Source organism: Gouania willdenowi, chromosome 14, assembly GCF_900634775.1.
Source record: "Gouania willdenowi chromosome 14, fGouWil2.1, whole genome shotgun sequence".
In the NCBI taxonomy this organism is placed as follows: Eukaryota; Metazoa; Chordata; class Actinopteri; order Blenniiformes; family Gobiesocidae; genus Gouania; species Gouania willdenowi.
The window spans coordinates 22,256,760-22,284,452 of NC_041057.1; the positions used below are offsets into that span (position 1 = coordinate 22,256,760).

At 37.8% G+C, this 27,693-nt stretch overlaps 1 protein-coding gene across 1 annotated transcript; it reads right to left on the minus strand.

The window, feature by feature from the left end:
* Window positions 1–1,120: 1,120 nt before the first annotated feature.
* On the minus strand, window positions 1,121–27,615 carry rps6ka4 (ribosomal protein S6 kinase, polypeptide 4). Its single transcript, XM_028467622.1, has 18 exons — window positions 26,741–27,615; window positions 25,922–25,993; window positions 23,007–23,074; window positions 22,189–22,339; window positions 20,577–20,692; window positions 14,855–14,962; window positions 14,224–14,304; window positions 14,042–14,145; window positions 12,756–12,906; window positions 12,507–12,668; window positions 12,300–12,425; window positions 9,937–10,070; window positions 9,734–9,827; window positions 9,470–9,640; window positions 5,669–5,860; window positions 5,424–5,583; window positions 4,102–4,265; window positions 1,121–4,012 (listed from the first exon to the last, which is right to left on the minus strand). The coding sequence occupies exons 1-18, from the start codon at window positions 26,826–26,828 to the stop codon at window positions 3,800–3,802; spliced, it is 2,355 nt and encodes a 784-aa protein (XP_028323423.1). The 5' UTR covers window positions 26,829–27,615; the 3' UTR covers window positions 1,121–3,799.
* Between the last annotated feature and the right edge of the window lie 78 nt (window positions 27,616–27,693).

Here is a 27,693-nt window from a genome sequence, read left to right on the forward strand (position 1 = left end):
TTCAGGGCCACAGGAAATGAAAAAAAAAAACAGTCCAGAAAATGTTGCTGCTTGCAAGACTTTAAAAAAAAATCTAACAGAAATCGACATAGGATCGCAACAAGATGTAGGGCTGGTTAATCAGATTATTAAAGTCTCAATTTAATTTCAAACCAATTTTGGCTTATTAACAATTCAATTTTTGATTATTGATCATCCATTTAACATCAGTCAACTGCTTATATATTGGCTTCTCTCTTTGGTATCACCTCACAGCACTTTTAATATTGTTTAGTCACTGTAGTGTATTTGAAATATCTAAATTAGGACGACTCGCCTGGCTTGAATTACAGTTTGAAAAATGTAAATATGTGACCTTTAATCAAGAATACGTTTGTGATTATTTTTAAGGGTTTGCATCACTACCTTTAGCGCATGCCACAGCACAACAATAGATACAATCAAACTTGATTTTCATGTTGAACATTTAAGGAACCCACATAGCAGGGAGGCAAAGTGTACAAATAACTGTTTTTAAAGCCCTAACATTCAGTGTAAACACCAAAACTATTGTTGATAATCAAAAGTAATCATTTATTTTAATAAGATGACTAAAAATGTATCTCAGTGTAGTGAGGACAGTAGGAAACACAGTCATCTGTTTTAAAGTCATATTCTTTATTTTGCACGAATCAAAAAGTTCTCAGTTGAAAAGAAACTATTCCCAGTTACATCAGTGACAGTGACAGTGCATCGCATAAACATAACAAATAATATAATAAAAAAAACAGGAAGAAGAAATTTATTACATAATTGTGAAACAATATCATTACCATAAACCAATAAGAGCATTTTTTTTAATGAAAAGATATCAAACACTGACAGCCAGGTACTTTAAACAGACAACAGCTGCAAAAGACAACACAAAGTAAAGGAATACCCTAGAATAATGCTTCATTTGGTACAATCCATCCCAAGAACCGCTCAAACTCACCATCTCTCTCTCACACACACACACACACACACACACACACACACACACACACACACACACACACACACACACACACACACACACACACACACACACACACACACACACACACACACACACACACACACACACACACACACACACACACACACACACACACACACACACACGTACACGACAAGAAGCAAATCATTTCATTAAAACATCATCACAGCAAATTACACGTAATAAATATCAGTGAAAGCACCTTTAAAGCCGAAATGTGTTCAATCAATCAACTGCTGTGCAACATGTAAAAATAGTCATAAAAAGTGTATGATACATTTAAAACACATGTCGGACCTTAAATCATTACAGACATTACTGATGACTATGAATATATACACAACTCTGACGGGCTGCGGTCCCAAAAAAAAATCTTCTTGGTGATTCTGTGATGCTGGAAAACCAGGCATCATCATCGTCATCATCATCATCATCATCATTCTATTTATCAGACCTAGTGGCAGCCACAATCAAGCTCAACATAGTCCAACTGTAATATAATCCTTTACAAAGTCCCAAAAGAAAGACAGCGTGCGTCTAAAGTCCTCAGAACTGATGTGGCCTGTATCTACAATCACACCCGAAGCCCTTTACAGCTGCAGATATAGATTATACTGATAATCCAGTATTCTATGGAGTAATCAGATTAAATATACTTTTGCTTAATTAAATCTCATTTTTAAATGTACAACAGAAAATAAGACTCATCAATTAAAGAGCAACTAAACCCCAAAACCACTTTTTTGTGCTGGAAACAAATGTATTTGGGTATAAAATAGTGTTGTTGATTGATTTTTCTCTAACTCTTGACATTTTAGTCAAAGTACTTGAATTTGTCATATTTCTTTGTAAACATGTGAGAGTGACAGCCCTCTATGGGCTGAAACCCAGCTATTACAATTGAATTGGCTGAGAATGGTGGTTTCTTACATCATGAACCACCACTGTTGGCCCCGCCCTTTTTATAAAAACTAACACTTGTGGACTCTACATTCTGTGGCAAGTAGGTTAGATTGAGAGCTATAGTGAATATTGAGTAGCTGGTTAGCAAAGCATAGATTTGATGGTATAGACTGGGCATGTCTTTACTGCTCCAGGAGCCCCACCCAAAATGAATACTGTTTTTTTCATTTCTATCAGCAAAAACCTCAGGGTTTAGTTCCTCTTTAATAATACCAACCAGTTTGTTTCCTATTTTAGAAAAAGTTACATTTATTACAATGTATTATTATGCAAAGTAGAAAAAGAAAAAAAAAAAAACATGCATATTTGTTGCAAAAAGATTCCACTGTATGTGGGATCAAGCTAAGACAGTAAAAAAAAAAAAAAAAGAAAAAACCTTTAAAAATGTGTTTTTTAAATAAATGATGCTCATATTTCATATTTTTTTTTGTTATCAATGTATTCAAAGAATTCAAGAAGGAATTGTTGCAGCCTAAAACCTTTGGTGTGATGTTTCATTGGAGGAGATATGGCACGATACAGAAAAAAGAGAGAAGCATGCTCAAAACTACCAAAAAAAACAAGAAATTCACAACAGATTTAAGGAAAACTGAGGTTTTTCCTTTTGCACTTGGTGATTCATGAATGATTCATGTGAACATCTTTCATCCAAATGATTCATCAGAGTTTAATCCACAACACGAGTGCTCAGTGGGACCTGTGGAGTTCACTGCATCTCACTTACAAGGTTTCCATCCATCCATCCATTCATTTTCAGACCTGCTTGTTCCCGTTTTCACCATAAGCTCTTTGATAAGATGTGATCTGTAGAGCTTTTCTGCCGTGTGATCGATTACATTCTTTGTAAATACTGCACACAGCTGAAGACAAACACAAATAAAGTGCTGGCATCAATGTGAAGCACAGCAGCTCGAGTCTAAACCAACTTTTCCCTACTTATAATGATCGCCTTAAAATGCCACAGTTTGCACAGTCCTGAATGTGGACTATTTGTTCCTGTGGTTCTATTCGTATCTTCCTCTGCTGGAAATATGGCTTCTGCTCTAATATGGCTCCTGTTTCCCTTTTTGTTCCCTTTAATAACCAGGCACTGGTTAATGTTCCTTCCTAACATTTAGTGTGAGATGTAGTCAGAATAAATACTAAAACATTCTCAGGATTGCATCTTTTCCTCTGCTCATGGAATCAGTGAAAACAATCAGCTTTGCATGAAATAAATGTAATTAGAGCTGGGGCTGACTTTTCTTTGTGTTCAGAGTAAGGCTGAGCCTCTGACACTCAATAGTGAAAGCAGTAAACAGTGATTGGCCGCAGATGCTGATTTTTGTCAAACTTGATCCGAGTCACGAGGTAAGAGGAAAGTACTTGCAATGTTTACCAGCTGCTAGTCTAAAAAACAAACTACTCTCCTTATTCGATTAACACTGATTTCACCTCCTCACAATTCTTTATGTAACACATGACCACAGCAGTCACACACGTTAGAAATGAAACGTCTGCTGCAGTTTCATTCCAAGCCATTTCATCTCAGAGTTTTTTTTTTATCAAGTGGGAGATTTACCAGCAAGTTAATCCAGAAGCTTTGCATTTCATTTTCTGCCCAGTTTCAAGTACTTCAATAGTGTATCAGACCAGAAGTGAGACTTTCTATGATTTATACAGAACACAAATCATTTTCAAAGACTGCCTGCCCCCGACTGGAACTGAAACCAGTGTTGTGATGCGTCATTGCTGTAGTTAAATATAACTGACCACTGGTAGATAAAACGTCTGAATTGACCACAAACCAAAGCATCTGTGAGCTGCTGCTGCTCTCAGCTAGCTCTGCTTCGGGCTCACACTTTGCTTGGCCTGTGCTTTGGATGCCTTTGCAGAGGCGGACGAGGAGGTGGAAGAAGACGAGGAGGAAGAGGAGGAACTCCATCGGGTCTCCACGCCGGTGCTCGTCATTTTTAGCTTCCGCCGTTTTGCCAGTGGTGCGTTGTCGACACTTTTCAGAAAGAAGCCCTCTCTCTTTCCACGATTAAAAGCCTGGCAGAAGTAAAACATCACAGACAAGAGACGGTGATGCTCACATTTAATGGTTTAGAGACATTGGTTGTTCTGGGAGATGTCTTTACTTTGTAAGTAGCGTTGACATAGGTGCGGACAGTTGGTCCACTGGACTCCAACACGTCAGGAGTACACAGAGGGGTGGTGGACATGGAGGCTCCACCCTGCAGCCAGCTGTTCTCCTTTAGATCAGAGAGCTTGAGACGCCTCTCTGGGTCCACAGTCAGAAGGCCTCCAATCACAGAGAAACAGAAGAACCAATAAGAACAGACACAATAGCAACCGTATGAGCAACTAAAAGCAGAGAGAACCATAAAACAGCCTCATCAAATAGAAAGAGAACAATAGGAACTAAAGCTTTAACAAATAGCAGAGCTGGGTGATATTATCGGCTGATGTTTGCCATAAAATGTAACATCGGTGTCCAGGGGTGGACTGGGACCAAAATTCAGCCCTGGCACTTTCTATGCAGACCAGCCCACTACGTTATCAGTGACACCACATAGAAGCAGTTATTAAGTCAGTGATTCTCAACATGTGGGTTTTCATGTCATCATTTTAATTTTCCCCCAGAGAACCTTAAAAAGGGGGAAACGGTTTCCTTTGTCCCATTTTTGCCCCTTTTCCAAACCTTTTTTCAGACTTTAGCTACCGTTCAATGCTTGCCTTTTTTTTTTTTCTATTTTCTTTTCTTTTTTCTTTTTGCATGTTCTTTTCAATTCAAATTTTGTTCTTTCTTTAATTTTTTTGGCCACTTTTCATCCCAATAAATACCACTTGTTTCCTATTTTCCTCACATTTTCCTGACTTTTTCACTATTGTTTGCCACATTTGACTAACTCTGGCATATTTACATACTCACTACTGGATTCAACCTTTTCAACTCAAGTGAATAGAAAATATTTAAATAAACAATGACATAAGTAAGACAAACATTTCCTATTTAAAGTGCAAAACGTGTGCTGCTCTGCAAACAAAACACAAAACCAGACACTGACAATTCCTGCCAGTCTAAAATTAAAACCAAATCATGTCATCATCTTGACATTCTTCATGAAAATATTCCGCTCTGATCGTTTTAAAAATGCAAAGTTCATGCACAAACTACAACAGTTTACACATCTCATTCCCAGATCTAAGATATGGACACATTTGTTCAATATTAGCATGTCTACATTTTCTAACCCTAACCCAGCAACTGAGATGTTTGGACATTGACTTTGTCTCCTGCAGTTGGGACAGATGTAGCAGGGATGGAAAGGAATGCTTAAAAAAAGAAATTGAATATTTAGTGTTGGACGATATTGGCAAAAGGTTAATATTGAACATCTCTAAGAAAAATTGTAACAAAAGAGCTGAATATCTCTTTATGAGCCAATGTCTGTCATACCTTTAACCAGCTCTTTGGCGTCCTCTGAGACGCCCTTCCAGGCCTCGCCGTCCAATGAGAAATCACCTTCTTTTATCTTTTGCATGATGTCAGCAGCGTACGAGGAGGTCATTCCTCGCTGCTCACTCTGAAATGGCACCTGGCCGGACAGCATGGTGTACTGATGGACACACACACACGCACAGGTAAGTGGTACGGTCCGTCTAACAGATGTGACAGATACCACCTATGAAGGCTTTTATTACCAGGATGACCCCGAGGCTCCAGAGGTCACAGGCTTTATCATATCCTGCGCTCTCGAAAAGCTCAGGTGCAGCGTACTGCAGCGTGAAGCAGGGCGTCTGCAGCGGGGCGCTGCCCGCCGGGCACAGGCGAGCAAATCCAAAATCTATGACTTTCAGCACAGAGTCGTCACTATCATCTGTAAACAGCACATTCTGCAGGGTACACAAATGGAGACGTTTCAGACGGACATACTGTATAACTACTTAATAATAATAATATGAACTATTTCTTTAATCCCATACAGTAAATGCTTTCTGATAGGATTCAAACAAATATCAAGCAGTTACTATTTGTTCATCCCAGCTGTGCAAAAGGCTTGGTTAATAAAATCCCATTATTACCTGAACATAGCAAAATACTCGAAAAAAATTTGACAAATAGTCTCAGCAATGGTATTTATTTTGAAAGTATAAAATAAGAGCGTGGAAGAGCACGTGGAACATTTACAGTTTTGTTGGATAAAACTGAGCTCGTAAAGTTACTCTAAGTCCATGAGTTACTGATTATTTCCCACTACATTTTCAGGTTTACATTTTTCCTAAACCCATGTCTCTCACTTCTCTTAATGCAATATGCAACTCATCACATGAGTGCACTTTAGGTGATGGATTTAACAGAGATCTGAATTGATAATCGATGCATACTTTTTCAATAATCGTTTATTTAAATGGGGAAGTTACATGAAATACAGTAGAAGGTCAAAAGCACAATAGTTGAGCTGCTTATTTAGTTTAATATACTGCATCTAGTAAAAAATTAGAAAATCCCTTTTTGTTTTCTTCTGTTAATTGTATTATACTAGTACAGTGCCCGTCGTAAGTATGCATTCATGTGGTAGCATAAGGGATATATTTGCAGGCGCAAAATGTGGGTGCAATTTTCCTGGTTTAATTCTATGGGACATGTGCATGACTTCATCACTTTTAGATTTTTTTGTTTGGTGTATTTTTCTGTAACGTATGTTTTTTGGAGTCATGTGTATTTGTGTATCTTTCTGTTGTGTTTTTGTGCATTTTTTGTATAATTATTGTTTTTGTTGTCATTGTAGTGTGATTCAGGAGTCATTTTGTGTATTTTTTGTATGAATACTTAGTTTTGTGTATTTTGAGCCATTTTCATATTTTTGTTGTATTTTTCTGTAATGTATGTTTTTTTAAGTCATCATTGTGTGTATTTTTTATCTTTCTGTTGTGTTTTTGTGCATTTTTGGATAATTATTGTTTTTTGTTGCCATTATAGTGTGATTTTGGAGTCATTTTGTGTATTTTTTGTATAAATATTGTTTAGTTTTTTGTTTTATTTTACTCATTTAGTATATTTTTATTATAAATACTGTGTGTGTGTCTACATCCATCTCCTCCGTGCATTATCTCTCACACGTCTTGCACATAATCTGTCGCAGGTTGTTAAGAGAGACACGGAAGTACCAAGAAAAATAAATGTTTTGTAACACCAAAGTCGCAACTCTCTCTAAACGGCTCTGTGTGAGTTCAGCCGTGTGTGTGTGAGTTTACATTGTAGCTGCTAGTATTTTTCTTAGCACGGTTGACGTCACGAGACCGAGGAGTTCTCGCGGTATTTACATAATCGTGTGAGAACGCAGTTAACTCATTCAGTGCCAGCCATTTTCCGATTTTCTACCCCCCTCAGTGCCAGCCGTTTTTGAGCATTTTGACTGATTTTAAAGACCCACAATTTTCTACTTCGACGATCTGAAATCTGACACCAGATTCTGAAAGATTGAAGCCTCTACTTTCATTCGTTTGTAATCAGCCATTGAATAGAGCAAGTTTTACACAAATCTCCAGTTTCAGAGCAAAAAGCTGAGAAAACAGCCTTTTTGTAAAAAAAAAACCCTGTCAGTGACTTTAAAGCTATTTTTTTTGCTTTAGTGACAACTCTAAAATCTGAACATTGTTTCCTTATATAAAACATTAAAAAAACACTGAGACAGGGCTTTTGATGGCAAAACTATTATTATTTTGCTATCTGGGTCAGAGTTGAATGGATTTCTTACTGTATTTTGGCGTTCCTCCAACTTTCTCTCCCGTCAGTCTGCACACACGCAACTTCTTCCTCCTCCCCGACATACAGAGTGTCACTGCTTGCCCCGTTTTTTTGTGGTTTTATCTCACAATCGCCACATTATCCAATGAGTTCCACACATGCTCTGGTCGAGTATCCGCTGCTGTGCGCTGCTGGGAATGTCAACCCTGTACGTAGCGCCAATTTCTGTCTCGTAAACGCCTTTCCTCTCTCCCTCTGAGCTCTGCGGAGCATGGATGATCTCTCATCCAAAGGTGCGCTGCTACCTCCTACATGTCACCTATTATTTTGCTATCTGGCTCACAGGCTGGGTGTATTTTGTACCCACCTCCACATCCCCCTCCTCCCGACACGCAGGGATGACCCGTTTGGCCCAGTTAGTTAATGGTTTTATCTCACGATCACAACATTATCAATAATCCACTTAGGTCCACACATGTTCTGTGTTAGTATGTGGAGCTGTGAGCTGCTGGATACTTCACAATATCGCTCTGTAGTGCCATAATCTCCCTTTTTCCTGTTTCTTCCTGCTTTGCTGGGTACCATCAGTGGCTAATCTATCATCTAAAGGTGTACTGCTGCCATCCACGAGTTATCTCATCAATGGCACTGAGCGTTTGGATTTAAAATGATGAGTTATCTCGTCAATGGCACTGAGTGAGTTAAAGGAAGGGTTATAAACTTTTTTTTTTTTTAAACAGTGAATTACAATGACAAATACAATAATAAAGTGCAGCAATATTCTCAAACAAGTACAGATACAGATGGGCATTTATGTGGTTAATAGAGCCAGGGAAATAGATTGAATGACATATATAATTAGAAAAAAAAATAAAGAGAGAGAAAGAAGAGGAAACAAATGAATAAGATAAATAGATAAAGATAAATAAATAATAATAAAGGGGTGACAGGGAAACATATGAACACTTTTCAGACATATATGTATATATTACATTATTTACTTTTGTTACATGTTTTTTTAAGGTATTAAAATATATAAAGTTTATCTTTTGTTGTTGTCCTAGTCACATTTTTTAGCTACAGCCAACAGAAAGGAGATATGATGAAATAATCTGAAGTGTTTTATTTTGAAAAGTAACCGCATGTTTTATTGTTTAGTATGTGCTTAAGTTCCTGTTTCACTTTATTTGCTCTATGCTGAATTATTGTGTCGTGCTCCGGCATCTGCCAGAAATAGAAGTCCTGCGTATTTCTGCCGAAGGGCTCCGGACTGTCGGAGCTGAGACGGAGCAGATACGCAGCGCACGGGACCCGGTGGAAATGAACACATAAACTAAAGTGGAAACCTATCAGCTCCGGTGGTGGGGCGGAGACGTAACGGAGCCGCAACCAGTGGAAATCGGGGGATAAGATTCCCACCACTATAACTTGTGTCAGACATGTCTTAGGAAGTCATTCATATTAACTTTTAGCCTAAAAACACATGTCACATTCTTTTGTATGTGGGCGTCGCCATTTTGGAGATGTACACCGATCATGTTGTCCTTACGTAAGGACTACTGTTTGCATTTCCTGACGCGTTTATAATCAAATCTGACATTATGGTGCGTAGTTACGTGTTATCTTAGAAGAACAGGAATATTACAGTAAATGTATCTTGTGGATCTCCACAAGTGTGCTTTCATAAAAAATGGATGTCAATTGAAAAATACAGTGAATTGATTTTCCTCCAGTCATCAAAGCGCATCGCTCACCTCAGGTTTGAGATCTCTATGAACAACTCCAGCCTCATGCATGAAGCTGACAGCAGAGACCAGGCACTGCAGCAGCTGGCTTGCCTCGGCCTCACCAAACAGCTTCTTCTTCTTGATCCTCTCCAGCAGTTCTCCACCTCGCAGAAGCTCCATCACCAAGTAAGTGTGGAACTAACAGAAATAACACCAAATAGTGTTTGTGTGAGGTTTCACTGCACCACATTATAACCAACTGCTATGATTGTGAGTTTTTTTGTGGCGTACCTGATCAGTGAAAACATCTTGCAGCTTGACGATGTTGGGATGAGCCTCACATTGCCTTAAGGCAGCGATCTCCCTTTGAGTGTAAGCCTCCATTCTAAGACATTTGAAATAAAGAATCATCTTCAGCAGAATATTCTCATCTAAAACCATGACCACACTAAAGCTCCACCAGTGTTAAAGAGCTGCGCTGCTGCTGGCCCCACCTGCGGCTAATGATCTTCACAGCATACTCATGGCCAGTTTGTTTGTGTCTGCACTTCCTGCAGACGGAGAAACTCCCCTCTCCGAGCGGCGGCCCAAGGAGACACAGCTCGTAATGGAGAAAAAACTGGGATTCCTGAAGAAACATTACAGAGATCTTCCAATCAACTGTTGGAGACGGCATTTGTGTGACATGTTAAATAAACATAAGTAGGGCCCTAAAAAATCCATTTGATTGTTTTTCAAATTCCGTGTTTTACACATCCATTTTTTTTTAATAAAATTGGTTTTCAACTCCTGTGAGGAAACAAAATAGATAATAATAAAAAAGAAAACAAGAATTAAACAAAAATGTATGTCAAAAAATAAAAATGTACTGTAGTTTAAGACCATGTGTAAAGCAGAAATAAAAGGTAGATCTAAGTTGTAGTGACAAGGATTATTCTGACAGCTCCTTTTTAATTCTTTATAATATGTCATATACTGTAATGATGTATGAGCAGCATTAATGTCACCTATTTTCCCCTCAGGAATCAATGTTTTACTGAATCTGAGCAGGTTTATTAATTAAGCTTTGATCAACATAATTGAAATGATCCTGATGACATAAACGGACAACATTGATTGATTCCACAATTCCGTCAACATGGGAATTATCTCTCAATGAAATCTGATGAGACTCAAGTTAGTAAAACTCCAGGCCTGTCTTAAAAACATCACATTCTGAATGAGCCGTAACTTTCTCCTTCTTAACCAGGATAAAACTGAAGCGATTTTGTTTGGTCCAAAACATGGCATTACTCTGTCACCCAGCACCACAGTAAAAAACTTAGGTGTTATCTTTGATACTGACTTATCCTTTAACTCTCATATTAAACAAATCACAAGGACATCTTTCTTCCACCTCCGTAATCTCTCTAAAATCAGGAATATCTGGGCCGAGTGATGAAAAACGAATCCATGCATTTGTTACGTCTAGACTACATTATTGTAACTCTCTACTGTCAGGATGTCCTAGTAACTGACTAAAAAGTATCCAGTTAATTCAGAATGCTGCAGCTAGAATACTAACAGGTACGAACAGGAGAGAACATATTTCTCCATTATTGGCTTCTCTTCATTGGCTTCCTGTAAAATCTAGAATAGAGTTTAAAATCCTAAAGTTAGCGTACAAAGCTCTACATAATCAAGCTATTGTGTATCTTAAAGACCTGTTAGTGCCCTATCGTCCGGGTAGAACACTCCGCTCTCAGTCTGCTGGTCTCCTGGAAGTTCCTAAAGTATCTAGAAGTAGAACAGATCATTCAGCGACCAGGCTTCTTACCTTTGGAACCAGCTCCCAGTCTTAATACGGGAGGCTGCTACTCTCTTCACCTTTAAAAGTAAACTCAAAACCTACTTATTTGCTAAAGCGTATACCGTATAATAGCGTTAACCTAACCACTAGGAAAGAAGTCCTAAACCTAAAAATAGGAACTAAGATTATATAGTAGAACGCCAACATTATATTCGAACACGATCCACCATCTACACATAGCTCCAATGGGCTGCAATTGTATGATGTCCAGTCAGACACAGTTGTGCCAGGTTGTAGACAACCCCCCACTTCTCTCCCTTGTTGCATAACCCATCATACTGCTCACACTGCTTCACACCATTTACAATCACGTCCACCCCATATATATACATATATACATACATAAATATATATATTGTTTTTCCTGCAGTCTGTGCCTTCTCCTCGCCCTCTGCTCTCTTTTCTGTTTCAGGTGTCTTGATGCTGAAGCTGGCGGTTCCTGATCGATGGCTCACGGCTCAACTAGTCTGGAACACTAGGATGGACTATTCTTCTATGCTATTCTGTTTGTCCTTCTGTTCACTAACCCCACCCAGTCGAAGCGGATGGCTGCCACCTCTGAACCTGGTTCCGCTGGAGATTTCTTCCCATAAAAAGAGGGAGTTTTTCTTCCCACTGTCGCTAAATGCTTGTTCATGTGGATCTTGTTGGGTTCTTTCTTTTTTACTATGGACTTTTGTTCAGCGCTTTGAGACAACATTGTTGTATATTGCGCTATATAAATAAAGTTGACTTGAAATGAATTGAAAAATATGTTAAGGTTTCATTTATTCAGACAACTTTTCTCTGGAAATTTACATGTTTTCTGACAACTGTCAGTATTCTTCAGAGGCATCTACTGATTGTTTTATGTACTGCTGCCAAGGCACACTTGAAAACTTGATTATCAATCTCAATGTGGTTCTCCTTACTAAATTAAGGCTAATGAAAAATATTGGGATTAAACTATAAAGGCATTTTTTGATGTATTCATACGTTAATTCATGTTTTTCAAGCCTTGAACTGTACCTTTAGCCTTGCACTGCGTTGTACAGAGGCCGACTCTGGTTTGTCAGCACCAATCTGAGAATCTACAAAGTCTCCCATAACAGCATTCTTATTAAACAGGATGGAGGGAGCGATGAATGAGTAGCCCTAAAAAGAAGAAGTGAGGGAGGATCAGCTGTCAGTGATAGGAAGGAGCAGATTTATACAATCACAGTGTGAAGATGAGACCTGAAACAGTCGATCTGTGCTTGGAGGTGTGCTCGCTGGAGAGTAGACTGGCTCCATCCCCGTAAACTCCTCTGCAAAGTTGCCTACATCCAATTCACTCTTTAGCTCAGGCTTGAATGGACTCGCCACCTTCTTCTCTGCAAGGTCAGCCCAGTTCAGTCCCTATGAGAGGACAAACAGCACAGGGAAAAGGTTACTATTGAATGAGACCAAGGTATAAGAGCAGAGGTGTAATGGCATGAATGGAACCTTAAAAAAAGAGTGCGCTTTGATGTCTTCAGCTCCTCGTGGACCAGAGCCAAGCCTTCTGTGAGGATCTTTCACCAACAGCTTCCGCAGCAGATCCTGAGCGGTGTGACCAATCATAGACGGGAATGGAGGATCGCAACGCAGGATACGTCTTATGGGACAGGAAAAATAGCCTTGAGATGTATTCATATCACAATAAAGAGTAACATAGAACTAAACTTAAAGAGTAACTAAACTAGGGGTGCACTGATTGCAATTGTCTGGCCGATCACCGGTCACCAATTTTTTTAAAAGCCTGACCGGCCGATCCCGATTTTGGCCGATCCTGATTTTTTAACTGACAGTACACACCTTGAATGTTCCAATCTTATTTTTAGGGGTGTCCCAAACCAATAATGACATCGGTCAGATATCAGCCAGAAAATGAATATCAGATTTTATTGGAATGCATCTAAAATCTTTGATATATATTATTATTATTACTTACTATATTATATTTACTGAATACTGTAGATATTATGTTGAAGGTTAACATTTATCGGCCAATACTCAAGGCTGCAATATCGGTATCGTATTGGAAGTGAAAAAAGTTGTATCGGAACATTCCTACCCCTACTTATTTTATTGTAAAATATTGAACAATACCTGTGAAACAATACAAACGTGTTGTTTTAACTGCACATGAGGTAGTTATCTCAAATGAAATTCAAAAAATGCCTTGATTTTGGGCGGGGCTCCTGGAGCAGGCAAGACACGCCAAGTCTATACTACAAAATCTCCACTGAACAATCTATGCTATGCTAACTAGCTACTCATTACTCAATATACCTCTTTATTCACACTTATCTCAATCCAACGTACTCATCACAGTATGTGGAGCCCACAGGTGCTAGTTTTAAAGGGGCGGGGCTAACAGTGCTTGTTTGTGATGCAAGATGATCCCAAAAGATCACATGATCTTGTTCTCAGCCAATAGCAAAAATCAATTGTAATAGCGGATTTCAACCCATAGAGGGCAGTCACTCTAACATTTTACAACTAAATACTGTACACCATATTGAAATAGCTTGACTAAAATGTTGAGAGTTGGACCAGGATCAATCAACAGCACTACTTCATACCCAAATACATTTGTATTCAACAGAAAAAAGGGGTTTTGGGGGTTTAGTTTCACTTTAAACGATGGGAAAAAAAAATAAAAATATATATATATGTACATTTTACAGGAAATTAGTTAAAAGTAATGAAGTATGTAAGTTTAACAGGACGTCGTCAGTGTCACTTACTTTGACACCTCACTCTGGGAGTTCCTTTCTCCTTCCAAAGTAAAAGGAGACGCTCCAGTCAGCAACTCAAACATCAGAATCCCAAGACTCCACCAGTCCACTGACTGAAAACACTCATAGCAATGAGTAAAAAAAGACCAACAGACAGAAGGCAGCACTAGAGTCTGTATGTGTGTATTGACCTTGCCGTGGCCCGATTTCCCTCTGATGATTTCAGGAGCCATGTACTCAATGGTGCCACAGAAAGAGTAAGTCCTTTCCTTCTGTAAGGAAAACACAAATAAAGATTTAAAAAAGCTTGTTTATCGGTCGATTCAGCACCTTTGATCTGTTTTAGACAATATCACACACCCATTTTACACAATCGGGTACATTTCTCCTAAAGCTAGATAAAAAAAAAAAACAAGCATTTTCAATGTTTTCACAATTTTATTGCTGAAACGTTTCAGACATTTAAATGAAAATTAGTCTTTGTAACAAAAAGAAGAAAAAAAACAGACCTGTGTTGTGTTTCACTGACAACGTTGATAAATGTTTTCCGTTTGCTTCGATTTGATTTAAACATTGTTTAACCAAGCAATATATTGATCCAGATCGATTAATCGCTACAGCCCTAATATGAGCTGCACAAACTTGCTGCAAGATTTGGTGAGAGATTTACTAATAATTTGTAAAAAAAAAAAAAAAACATAAAAATAGTAGCTGGCCTAAAAATTAACCTTTCAACCAATCAATTATATTATCACTGGAACGGGTGCAGAATCTCCTGTGAATCTGTTCTCTACCCAATGAACAGTGATTTTTCTTACATACCTCCTTCTCTAGAAATTCTTTGCTGAGGCCAAAATCAGTCAAAACCACATGACCATCACTGTCCAGAAGAATGTTCTCCAGTTTGATGTCTCGATACACAATGCCAAGCTGCACAAAAAGCATTGAAATTATTCATTTACATTATATACGACAGTCAGGATGCAAAGCAGACAAAACTATCTGTAATACAGGACATTAGCCACATTTCCACCTTCCAGTGTCCTTAAAGTTAGAGTGTAAATATGTGGTAATTGTGAGCTCATGGGTGGGACTGCTAGTGGGAGGGGTTCTTGGACCACAGCCAAGGACAGACTGAGCTCAATATATACAGGTATAGTAACATGGGTAATTGCACGCTGCTTTGTTGGATCAACAGGAAATGACTGTTGTTACAAGGCTTGTTAGGACGACACGGCATACCTAATATCAGACAGACTGTTCGTTCAGAGGACACTTGTCCCTAAGAAGCATGTGAATTGGGTGTTGGTGTGAAACTAAACACTGCTGTCTGTGGCCCATCTACACTTTACTATGACCTAAAAAGAAACCCTGTCGTGCAAAGACCTACAATGAAGTGTTCCTGTAAACAACAGCATAAAGCAAAAGCCTTAGGAGCCCAACTCTCAATAACAATTGCTAGAGATGTGCGATATTAGCTCTTTTTTTTGCCCACATTGTCCAACACAAAATGTCCTTATTTCCAATATATAAATAGATCGATTTGCCCAAGTTAATGTTTGATCACATACTATATCTCTGTATGAAAAAAACAGGTGAAGGCTGCTTTTAATTAAGGATGTTGGCCTGTAAACTTGTACATGTCGACAGCCAAAACACTCTCCGTTCTTTCGTGAGTTATTACATCACTACAAAAACCTACATCATGCATCATGTTTTAATTACAAGTATGATATATATATGCATAACATAAAACAAAAGATTAAAACAGCCACAACAGAAGCATCTTAAAACCACCATTATTAATATGTTGTCTCCAACAACATCACAAATGGGTTTTTCAATATCAATACCGATGATAACTGATATCACATTTTATGGCCAACATCGGCCGATAATATTGGTGGGCAAATAATATCGTGCATCTTTAGGGAATTGTTGATCCTAAAGGGAGTAAACTGTTAACAGTGTATAAATCACAGTGGCCCTCATTTATCAATCATTTGTACGTTCAGATGACGGGCCAACGACCATATTCATTCACGCAAGCTTCGTATTTATCAATTTTGATGTGAGCTAATGCTACGATCAGATCTCACGTCAGGTCTGACCTCGTGTACTCCGGTCTGAGTGTGTAGATTTCTGGTACAAGTTACAACACAGCAAAATTTTAAACAAACTCGCTGTCATTTAAGTATAATAGACACACATTCAGAATAGATCAAAACAGATTATTAAAATGAATTAAACAAAACAAAATTAATTTAAAAAAAAGCCCACGTTATGACTGATGCCAAGTTTTTTTGTTTCCCTTCCACGTTATACTGTATAACCCTGCTGGTCATGTGTGCACACACACATGGGATACAGCGCTATTTGTGCTCTGTCATGGACTGGGGGAACGCTGCTGTTTACCCCAGAGAAAGTGTGTGACATTTTTAGCCTGATCAGTTTTTTCACAACATTGCTTTGGTAAATTAAACGCCTTTCAATAGGACCTCATCCATGCTTTTAAAATGTAAAGTGTACCTTTAAACTTTTACAAATGCCCTACAGTATTAAATCAGTAATGTGATGAATTATAGGAGAAAATGGCTGAAGGCATAATAAACACACAAGGGACATGTATTCGTTTTAAAGGTTTTTTTTTTAAGGGTTTTGATCGTTAACTCATTCACTGCCAGCCATTTTCAGAACAGCTACCCCTCTCACTGCCAGCCATTTTAGAGCATTTTGACTGATTTTTAAAGACCCATGGAATATTTTGTACTATGACAATCTGAATTCTGAAAGATTAGACTCTACTTTCATTAGAATTTTTTTGTTTGTAGCTTTTTTGTTCTTCCGTAATCAGCAGTTGAATATAGGTAGTTTAATGCAGGGGCGCGTGGTGGTTTAGTGGTTAGCATGTCCGCCTCACAGCAAGAAGGTTCTGGGTTCAAGCTCTGGGGTGGACACCTGGGGTGGACACCTGGGTCCTTTCTGTGTGGAGTTTGCATGTTCTCCCCGTGCTGCGTGGGTTTCCTCCCACAATCAAAAAACATGACTGTAAGGTTGATTGGAGTCTCTAAAATGCCCATATGAGTGAATGAGAGTGAGTGGTTGTCTGTCTGTGTTGCCCTGCGATGGACTGGCGCCCTGTCCAGGGTGTACCCCAGCTCAGAGCCTAATGAGAACCGGAGATTGGCACCGGCAGACCCCCTGAAAATGGATGGATGGATAGTTTAACACAAAATGCCAATTTCTGAGCAAAATTTTTTTCTGAAAAAATACTGTCAGTGACTTGAGGCAATTGTTTTTTGCTTTAGGGACACCTCAACATTGGTTTCCTCCTATAAAACAACAAAAACAACACTGAGACATTGGGATGGGAATCGAAAACCGGTTCTTTCTGAGAACTGGTTCCCAGTAATCCAATTCCTAGGAATCGTTTGTTTGCTTGCCTGTCAATTCCTCTTATCGGTTGCTCTTACTTTGCAAATACGTAACGATAAACTCCTCCAGGTCCTGTATATTGTGTTTATGCTAGCACCAAGTGAAGCTCTTTCCACCATATAGTTGTTTTCTGTCCACCGCAGAGAATCCACCACCACCACCCGCAGCTGTGCTGTCCTCCGTGCTGTTTGTAGCGTCTCTGTTGCTACGCTACTCACTTCCGGGTTCTGTACACTCACGCAAAAGTTGCTTCTTGCATGGAAAACCACAAACTTCCACAAGAACACACACCTCGTCACCAGTTTATGTTCTCATAACAAGTAATCAGACATGGGAGACAGACTGGTACTGATCGTTGTCTTTATTTTGCTCTTTCACACTGACACGCACGCACCGATGACGTCACATGTAACAATGGGGACGGCGTCTCTGTTTAAATACAAAACAATAAGTGCAGCTGTACTTTTGGTTAATATGTTCTTTTTTACAGAATAATTATTTGTTTTATGTCTGAATTAGTTTTGGATCAAGTTGTTCAAGTTCAAATGGAGCACTATAAAAATTCTCAAATGTTTGTAGCCAAAATGTGTCATATGTTGTAATCATACCTGTCAAGTTTTGGATTTGAAAATAAGGGAAATTTTTTGGCGCCCACTACGAGCCGTCCCACCCGCCCAACCAAGCTCCAGTATCCCTTATATTTTAAGATAGGTGTACAAGAAATCTAAAATACCCACTTATCAACCACTTATTAAATACAATTATGTGATTAAAATCTGGTAAGTCGACCTTTATTAACATTGCAATGCTGTGAACGTTCCTACTAGGCCTGGGTGATATGAACCAAAACTCCTATCTCAATATATTTTCTCAAAATGGTGATATACGATATAAATCTAGATAATTTTATCAAATGAAGTCTGACCAGAAAGACAATTCTGGGTTAAATTTGCCACAAAACGCCACACAGGCACATTTATTAACAAACAGCTGCACAATATGAGCACTCAGAAATTAATCTAACTGAGCTTTACATGTTGTTCTGAGAAGTAAAAGCAGCGACTCCTAAAACTAGTATTTTGATACATAATAAGCTATTATATATATTGATATATGAAATATTATAGTTTTCTATATCACCAAAATAGAAAACTCGATACATCTTGAATCTCGATATATTGCCCAGCCCTAATTCCTAAATTATAAAACAGCCTAAATAAAAACATAAATGTGTATATGAAGCACATGTGTTTATTTAATATACTTACAATTTATATACAAGTCAACACATTTAATATTTACTGTTAATTTCAAGTTGCTTATCTTTAAGTTAGACATTTACATTTTAATTTCATTATATATTTTATTATAATTTTTCATGCTCTCTCATGTGGTTCTCTGGTATTCACTAATGACTTATTAGACACATTTATTACAGACTTTACATCCTTTAACACTTTTTAAAGTAGTGTATATTTGTGGAGCTTGTGATTGGCTGATTTTTCACAGTGACTTACGTGGTTCCTTCTGCTGTGGTAGACGTTAAAATCTCAGTTACTGATCTTACAGAACGTGTAACTGTGTCCCATCATGCTGCTCTTTAGGAAGATAAACTCTCTGTCACATTTTACAACGTATTTACACGAGTTCTCTGTTTTTTTCACCGGAACGTCTTCATTCATCATCTCTGTTCTGAGTTGTTTCCGGGTTTGTTGCCGCTGTCAGCATTAATCTCGCGAGAGCTGCCCCCAAGCCAGGCCATTTCAGGTGGCATTTCTCGCGAGGCCAGTGACGCCGTTCAGTTCAGTAAGGCATCTTTGAATTATTATTACATTAAAATACGGGATATTTACGGGAAAACACTAATACGGGAAGATGGCGGGAAAGAGGGGTAAAATACGGGAGTTTCCCAGCCAAAACAGGATACTTGACAGGTATGGTTGTAATAATAATAATAATATTAAAAATAATAATACACACACTACATAGCACCAGTTGGTCACTACATCATAGTAGAAGGCTGATATTCATGTGAGAGCTCCGTCACACTGTCTCCTAGCAACCCTGGTTGAAAAACACAATTGACGTACATATGGATTTAAAATTACGTATATTTACATCAATGGCAGTGAATGAGTTTATTTATTATAATGTGATATTTATTGCTTCAAGAGTGAGGACTGAGGGTGCTATAAACATCATACCCGTGCATATCTCCAAAATCTCTGCTTTGAAGTTGCCTGCAGTGCACACGGGGGGGCAGACTTCATTATGCTGAAATACGGCTGCCCATCGCAGGACCATGACAGGTATGAATGTCAATAGTAAAACTTTATTACTAAATTGTGTCAGAAATGTCACATCAACTTTCAGCCTTCATATACAAGTAATATTCCTTTATGTGTGGGCATCGCCGTTTTGAAGACTTTAGCAAATCAGCATTCACATGTTCCTCCTCCTATAGAAAGACTATGTTGGAACAGTTCTGGAACATTCCAGTGTGGAAAAAGTATTAGATAAAGCTTAAAATAGCAGCCAGCACCAAACCACCTTTCTGTATAAAAATGCTAAACTCGTGCCCTCACAGGCTGTATCTTGCACTTATACTGATGACTCTTCCATTTACTAGACAAGTCTCTGTTTGCTACTGTCTTTGTCTCTGTTTCAGAACACACTCAAATATACAACATATTTACACTGTTGTACAATACAAACTCCTCCCCACAACAGCTTTTACGAGAGAATCTCCAGAAAATACTTTTTTGTGTCTGTAAACAAAGCCATTGTCAAGTTATGTCATTCTATACTCAAAAGATGTAATGTTAACATTTTTGTGCATGACTTTTAAAAATATTTAAAAACAATCCTTAATTCTGTTTTTAAAAATTAGCTAAAATAGCAGCAAAATTTGTTTTTTAAGATGTGCAGACAATAATTTTTAATACAATATTTCAAGCTTATCATATAGGGTAAAATTCAAAGGCATGATATCTTATGGGTCTGAATTAGTGAAGTGGCAGTGATTTTCCAGCATGTAACTACATTCTTATGCTGTATATATTTAAAGCATTGTCATTCCATAGTGAAGCGTAGTGAAAGTCGCACGCACCTTGTGCAGGTGCTCCAGAGCAAGGATGATTTCCCCAATATATATCCGCACTGCCTCCTCTGGAAAATGATCCCGCTGGTACAAATGGGTAAACATCTCTCCGCCACTCACATAGTCTGTGCACACACAATGAAAAAAAGTATTCATGACACACAACGTACACAAAAAGTAACTGAGTAATAACTCCAGGAAATTTCTAATTTGAGTTCAATTGCTGCAACTTCCTTGCATTTTCGACTGATCATCGCTTCCCTTTTGTCATTAGTTACTTCATCCCTGTGTTTTGCTGTTGTGTAACAAAAATTATTCCACATTTACTCAAGTCAGTTAAAATAGTAAGCATGACCAAACCAACTGTCAATGTCAGGTGGTCTCTTCGTGTTTTACCACAACATGAGAGAAAATGTAGAGAAAAGCTCTACGAAAACAAAAAAGTGGGAAATCAGGTAAAAGTCAATGGAAACACTGTACTGATCATGGCTGCTCAATCCCATGGATTGTATTTAGTAGGGCTCCATTTTTTTGACAAAAAACCTCAATTGCGATTTTTCTGTCAGATATTGCGATTCGATTTACTATTTTTAAAATCATTTTATACATTTAAATGCATATGCGTTTTATTTTATTTTTTCCAAATTCCGTGTTACTGTTTTCCACATAATTTTTTTAAAATTCCATTTTTTTTTTTAGAAACATTAATACATTTATTCAGAAAAAATTAGTTTTTAACTTCTGTGAGAAAGTAAAATAAATACTAACAAATAAAAGATAATTAAAAGGAAGATATAAGTTGTACTGTGAGGAAACAAAATAAATACTAATAAAAAAGAGAACTATAAATAAACAAAAATGAATGTCAAAAATAAAAATGTAATTTAAAATAATGAGTAAGATACAATTAAAAGGTAGATATTGATATAAGTTGTACTGACATGGATTATTCTGACTGCTCATCATATAAAGAGCAACAATAATGTCACCCAATCTCCCCTCAGGGCACTGGTCGAGTCTGAATTAGGAGTCAGTGATGATTTGCATAGTTTTTTGCCAGTTTAGACGTTTTTTTTTGGATTGTTTAGACAGTGTTTGAAGTGGCCAGAATGAGAGTAGGGAGGATATTTCCGCTTAAAACAACGTCCTTTGCCTCACGGTGACAGGGTTTCAACCATATTCTGTCCATTTTTGCGTTCAATGGTAGATTCCGTTTTCATTGGTTGATTCCATGATTCCGTTAACGTAGATTATATAGGGTCCTAGTGTAGCTGTTCTTAGACCCAATAGTATCCAGCTGCAGCGCTGGAGCGGAAGCCCTGACTCTAGAAACTCGCAGCAGTGCATACAAGCGTGTGTCCTGTAACCATCTCTGACTGGCCAGCAGCTCAGGAAGGCGGTTCTCTGCAGTTCTGATTGGTGAACATATATAAAACTCAAATAATGGAGACGGAAGAAAAAACCTCCAGTATCTGAGGTTATGTTATCGCAGTAGTGAAAACCTCAATATTGATGCGATTAAGATTAATCGTTCAGCCTTAGTATTTAGTGGGAGCAGACCTACTGTCACTAGCTACAGTACATTATCTAAATGAACTAGAGCTGGTCTGATTCCACTCACCGAGAATGAGATGCAGCTTGCTCTGAGTCTGGAAGGCGTAATGAAGCGTAACCAGGAAAGGAGACTGACGGATGTGCTCCAGAACTTGCCTCTCAGTGCGAGTATGTTCTGTTGTCTTTGCTTTCTGAACGATAGCTGCTTTCTTTAACACCTGAAGGGCCAAAAACACACAATGCAACCTTTTTAAAGGCAAAGTGTACCAGGGCTTGGGTCATTTACATATTTTCAGTTACAATTATGTTCTCAATTACCCATTCATATATGATTACAGTGGCCAGCATTTTTTCCAAATACAATTAAATTACAATTATTTTTATCCTCAGAAAGTCAATAACAATTCTGTTGTTAATTACTAAAGTTCAATTACAGTTCATTACAATTACAGAGTCGGAAATAAATAACTTAATAAAAGTTAACCTTCCTCTTGTGTTAGCATCTCTTATGATCACGGGTACTAAATCAGCTGTAAAATACACTAAAAACAAATGTCTATCATCTCATTTCTTTCCTATCTATTGGTTTCCTTCTTAGGCTCCCTTATCCATGAAAATATAGGTTTCAATATTTTTAGTGTGGGCACCTGAGCCTGTTTTGTGTCAGTAAACCTCTCAATTTCATTTTTTTTTTTAATGGTAAAATGTGGAAAGCTTGATATGAAACATATTTTAATATTTGTTAACTACTGAAGGTGAATAACTCCAATAACATACATAACACAAGAGATTGTTTTATGTATCACAAAGTACTGTAATGTAATCTGTAATCCACAATTGTTTGTGATAACAAGTATTCAAGCGGTGGAATTCTAATACGCTCACCTTCATTGCATAAAGCTGGCCCGCATCATGGCCAGTGTTTTTCCGGACCAGGAACACTTTTCCATAAGCTAGACAAAGTCAAACGGAATAAAAAAACAAGTGAAACAAATGAAGAAGCATGAGACCACTTTAAAACAAGCATAGATGGGTAGTACTAGGGCTGGGCGATATGGATCAAAACTCATGTCTCAATATTATTTTCTCAAAATGACGATATACAATATTAATTTTGATATTTTTAACTCAATAAAGTCTGACCAGAAAGACAATTCTGGGTTAAATTTGTTGATGAATGATTATTAACAAATAGCTGCACAATATGTGCCACTTTTGGCTTTTTCTTCTCTAAGGGACAGCACGTGTGAGAGAGTTCTGTAGTTTGTCTTGTTTAGGGAAAGGTCTGGGTTAGAACGCAATTAGCAATCCATCTAACTGTGGTTTTCATTATGTTCTGAGAAGTAACAAAAGCAGCGACTCCTAAAATGACTATTCATATATATATCATTTGTACAAAATAAGCTATAACATATACCTCAGAAATATGGAAAAATTGTAAAGGACGTCTGTTTGATTGTACTTTATGGATAATATGAAATACTTGTATGATCTTATTTGTTCTGTGTGATTGAATGAATAAAAACAAGTAAAAAAAAAAAAAAAAAAGATATATTCCAATATTGGTGATCTATATCGCTAAAATAGAAAACTTGATGTATATTGAATCTCGATACAGATAACAAGTTATCTTTGACAAAATGCAGTTTTTAAATGAAGGGTTTTATCAATGAGGAAGAAAAAAATCCAAAGCTACATAGCCCTGTGTGAATAAGTGTTTGTCCCCTAAACCTAATAACTGCTGGGGCCACGCTTAGCAGCAACTACTGAAATCAAGCATTTGCGATAACTTGCAATGAGTCTCTTACAACCCTGTGGAGGATTTTGCCCCACTCATCTTTGCAGAATTGTTGAATTCAGCCACACTGGAGGGTTTTTGAGCATGAACCGCCTTTTTAAGGTCATGTCACAGCATCTCAATAGGATTGATTTCAGGACTTTGACTAAGCCACTCCAAAGTCTTCATTTTGTTTTTCTTCAGCCATTCAGAGATGGACTTGCTGGTGTGTTTTGGATCATTGTTCTGCTGTAGAACCCAAATTGGCTTCAGCTTGAGGTCACGAACAGATGGCTGGACATTCTCCTTCAGGATTTTTTGGTAGACAGCAGAATTCATGCTTCTATTTATCACAGAAAGTCTTCCAGGTCCTGAAGCAGCAAAGCAGCCCCAGACCATCACACTGCCACCACCATATTTACTGTTGGTACAATGTTCTTTTTCTGAAATGCAGTGTTGCTTTCATGCCAGATGTAAGTTGGACACAGACCTTCCAAAAAGTTTAACTTTTTTCTCGTAGGTCCACAGAATATTTTCCCAAAAGTCTTGGAGATCATCAAAATGTTTTCTGGCAAAAATGAGACAAGCCTTAATATTCTTTTTGCTTAGCAGTGGTTTTGGTCTTGGAACTCAACCATGCAGGCCATTTTTGCCCAGTCTCTTTCTTATGGTGGAGTCATAAACACTGACCTTAACTGAGGTAAGTGATGCCGGCTGTTCTTTAGATGTTGTTGTGGGGTCTTTCATCACCTCTTGGATGAGTCGTCGCTGTGCTCTTGGGATAATTTTGGTCCCAAAGCTTTAGAAATAGATTTATAAACTTTTTCCAGCCTGATAGATTTATATTACTTTTTTTCTCATTTGTTCCTGAATGTCTTTGGATCTCAGCATGAAGTGTATAACTTTTGAGGATCTTTTGGTCTACTTCACTTGGTCAGGTAGGTTCTATTTAAGTGATTTCTAGATTAAGAACTGATGTGCAGTAATCAAGCCTGGGTGTGGCTACAGAAATTGTGGTTGATCAAACCTGAGTTCAGTTACGTTTTAACAGGAGCTGGGGGCAAACACTTTTTCACCCAGGGCCATGTAGCTTTGGATTTTTTTCTTCCTCATTAATAAAAGCCAATCATTTAAAACTGCATTTTGTTTTTACTCTTGTTGTCTTTGACTAATGTTTAAATTTGTTTGATGATCTGAAACATTTAAGTAGGGGTGTCCCAATCCGTTATCAGATATCGGACCGGTATTAGCCTGACAACGAATATCGATTAGCGGATTCAAATTTCCAGATTCTCCGATATTATTATTAATTTTTTTTTTTTTCCCCCAAATATATTTGTATTTATTTTATTAAATTGTAGAATACTGTAGATATTATGTTGAAGGTTAAAATGTATGTAACAATAAACGGGTCAGTTTTTCTCATACCTACTGTTGCTGACTATTATTCTCTGTTTGAGTAACATCACTTGATCAAGGCTTTTCTAACATTCCACACTACAAAATAAGTATTTTTTTTATTATTAATAAAAAAAAAAAAGTATGTATGGATTCATGCTGATATCGGATCAATATCGGTATCTGCTGATATGCAAGGCTGCAATATCAGTATCCTATAGGAAATGAAAAAGTTGTAGCGGGACATCCCTACATTTAAGTGTGGAAAACATGCAAAACGTAAGAAACCAGGAAGAGGGCAAACACTTTTTCACACCACTGTATATTGCCCACCTCTAGGTAGTACAGGATTAAACAATCATTTGCCTCAAAATAATTCCATAAAACTATTGACCTTTAGTACAGTATTAATTACATATGAACTTACAAGTATATACTTAAAATGATGCTGGGCTAAAGGCAATCTATTGATTTCTTTTTCTTAAGATTTAAGTTAACAGTTTTTTGTGTATTAGCAAACAAATGATTAATTCATAATTAAAACAGCATTCTTACTTTACTTGCATGCTTACACCTAAATATCTGCACAGTAATGTTTAAATGTTTCATGCATTTTTCATCCTACCTCCAGTGCCCAAGACTTTGAGAAGCTCAAAGTTCTCCATGCCAACCCTCTCAGTGTGACCAGTGAGATTTGCTAGGGGAGAGAAAATAAAAAGAATAGTTAGAACATGCAAAAAACATATACACCACTCGGCCATCCTGACACGGTGAAGACAAAGACACATTACGCTTATGTAGAAGAGGTCATATCCATAGCCCTGGGGACTATGGCTACTTTTACCGTATCTATAGACACTTTCATAAAAAATGGAAACATATGTTTTCCGGATCTTTTCTACATAAGCATGGCCGAGTGGTCTAAGTGGTCTCCTTTCCGCTGCCGTGGGTTCAAATCCCACTTTTGTCATATATACACATATATGTGTACAACATACACTTGGCCAATAAAGATGATTCTGATTCTGATTCTGATATATTTTTTCATTTTAACATATTTACCAAGGCATATTCCACTTTTAAAATTACATAAATGAAAAAATAAACATTTTATGGTATTTCCTGGTTTAGGGTTAGGGCTAAAATAAAAGGGTTAGTGGGGTAGCTAAAAATAAATATGAGCTAAAATAAAACTGATGGTACTTGGTGCACCTATCACATGACCTAAACTGGCCAATGAGGGGCAGTCTATTCATACGTGTCCGTATCAACAGCAGTGGCCTAAAAAAAATGATTCCAGCACCAATCAATCGATTTTGGAAAATTTCAATGAAATCAATTCTAGATTAATTAAATCGATTTTATTTTCCTAATATGTTTTTTTAATTATTAATAATAATAATAATAATAATAATAATAATAATAATAACAACAGTAAACTTACCATTGGTGATTTGATGTTCCACAGTGCAGGCCCCTTCATTAGCTTTTCCTTCAGAATCATCACTACTGTCAGATGAGTCTCCAGACATCACTTATAGATAAATTGACTACAACCAGTACTATTTAAATTAAAACCTGTCAAGAGCTCTTTATGACTCACTCACACTTTTACGAGTCTAATTCCAAATTTACTTGAGCAGGAACATGACAAAGAGCTGGATTATCAGTGAGAGTATCCAGCTGTGTTTAGGAGACAATGCTGCTGTGTTAATCCGCTCATATTTCACATTCTGCTGTTTATTTACCGACTTTGACAGACACTGCAGAACTGGACTACACCACCATGTGTGTGTCAGATCACTTTCCTGTCTTAATTCAATACGTGTGCTCAATGTTGTGTCAACACTGTAGCGTAAAGCGGCTAACACTACTAGCATTGGCTGTTTGACACTGGTTTTTACACACAGCGTAGTACGTAGTAGTATCGATCTCCGTAGCACTGCATAAACGACCAGTGCGTAATAAGTCAGTCAGTGAACAGCTAGCCAGTTAACGCTATAATATACGCAGTTTGTATCCAGTTGTAGTAAACGGACAAAGTAGTGTCAGCAGCTAGCTCACCAAAAGCCTGCAGCTGCCCGTCAAAGTTTGTACATTAGCCGTGTTTACTGCTCGTTCCAAGTAGCAGCCCCCACAGCTGAAATCAGGCTCAAATTAACTAATTCCATTCAACACTTATGTCCACAGTCTTCGTTGGAACGAGGTCGGGATCAATCCACAATGAAAACAAATATAGCCCATTTTGTAATGGTTTGTCGGTGGTCGGCTAACTGCTAACAGCGGGATGCTTTCGACACAACCTGGGAGGCTGCCGGTCACGTGACTCCACGGTGTGGGCGGGGCCTATCAGAGACCTCAGAGGACCTGCTGTCAACACAAACTTTCCTCTGCTAC

What these genes read in the sequence shown, in the direction of transcription:
- rps6ka4 (XM_028467622.1), bottom strand. Translation starts at nt 26,828, where the DNA reads ATGTCTGGAGACTCATCTGACAGTAGTGATGATTCTGAAGGAAAAGCT. An exon ending in AAGATGTTTTCACTGATCAG is followed by an intron (nt 9,641 to 9,733) that starts GTACGCCACAAA and finishes TATTTCTGTTAG; the next exon opens with TTCCACACTTACTTGGTGAT. An exon ending in CGCCAAAGAGCTGGTTAAAG is followed by an intron (nt 4,266 to 5,423) that starts GTATGACAGACA and finishes CTGTGATTGGAG; the next exon opens with GCCTTCTGACTGTGGACCCA.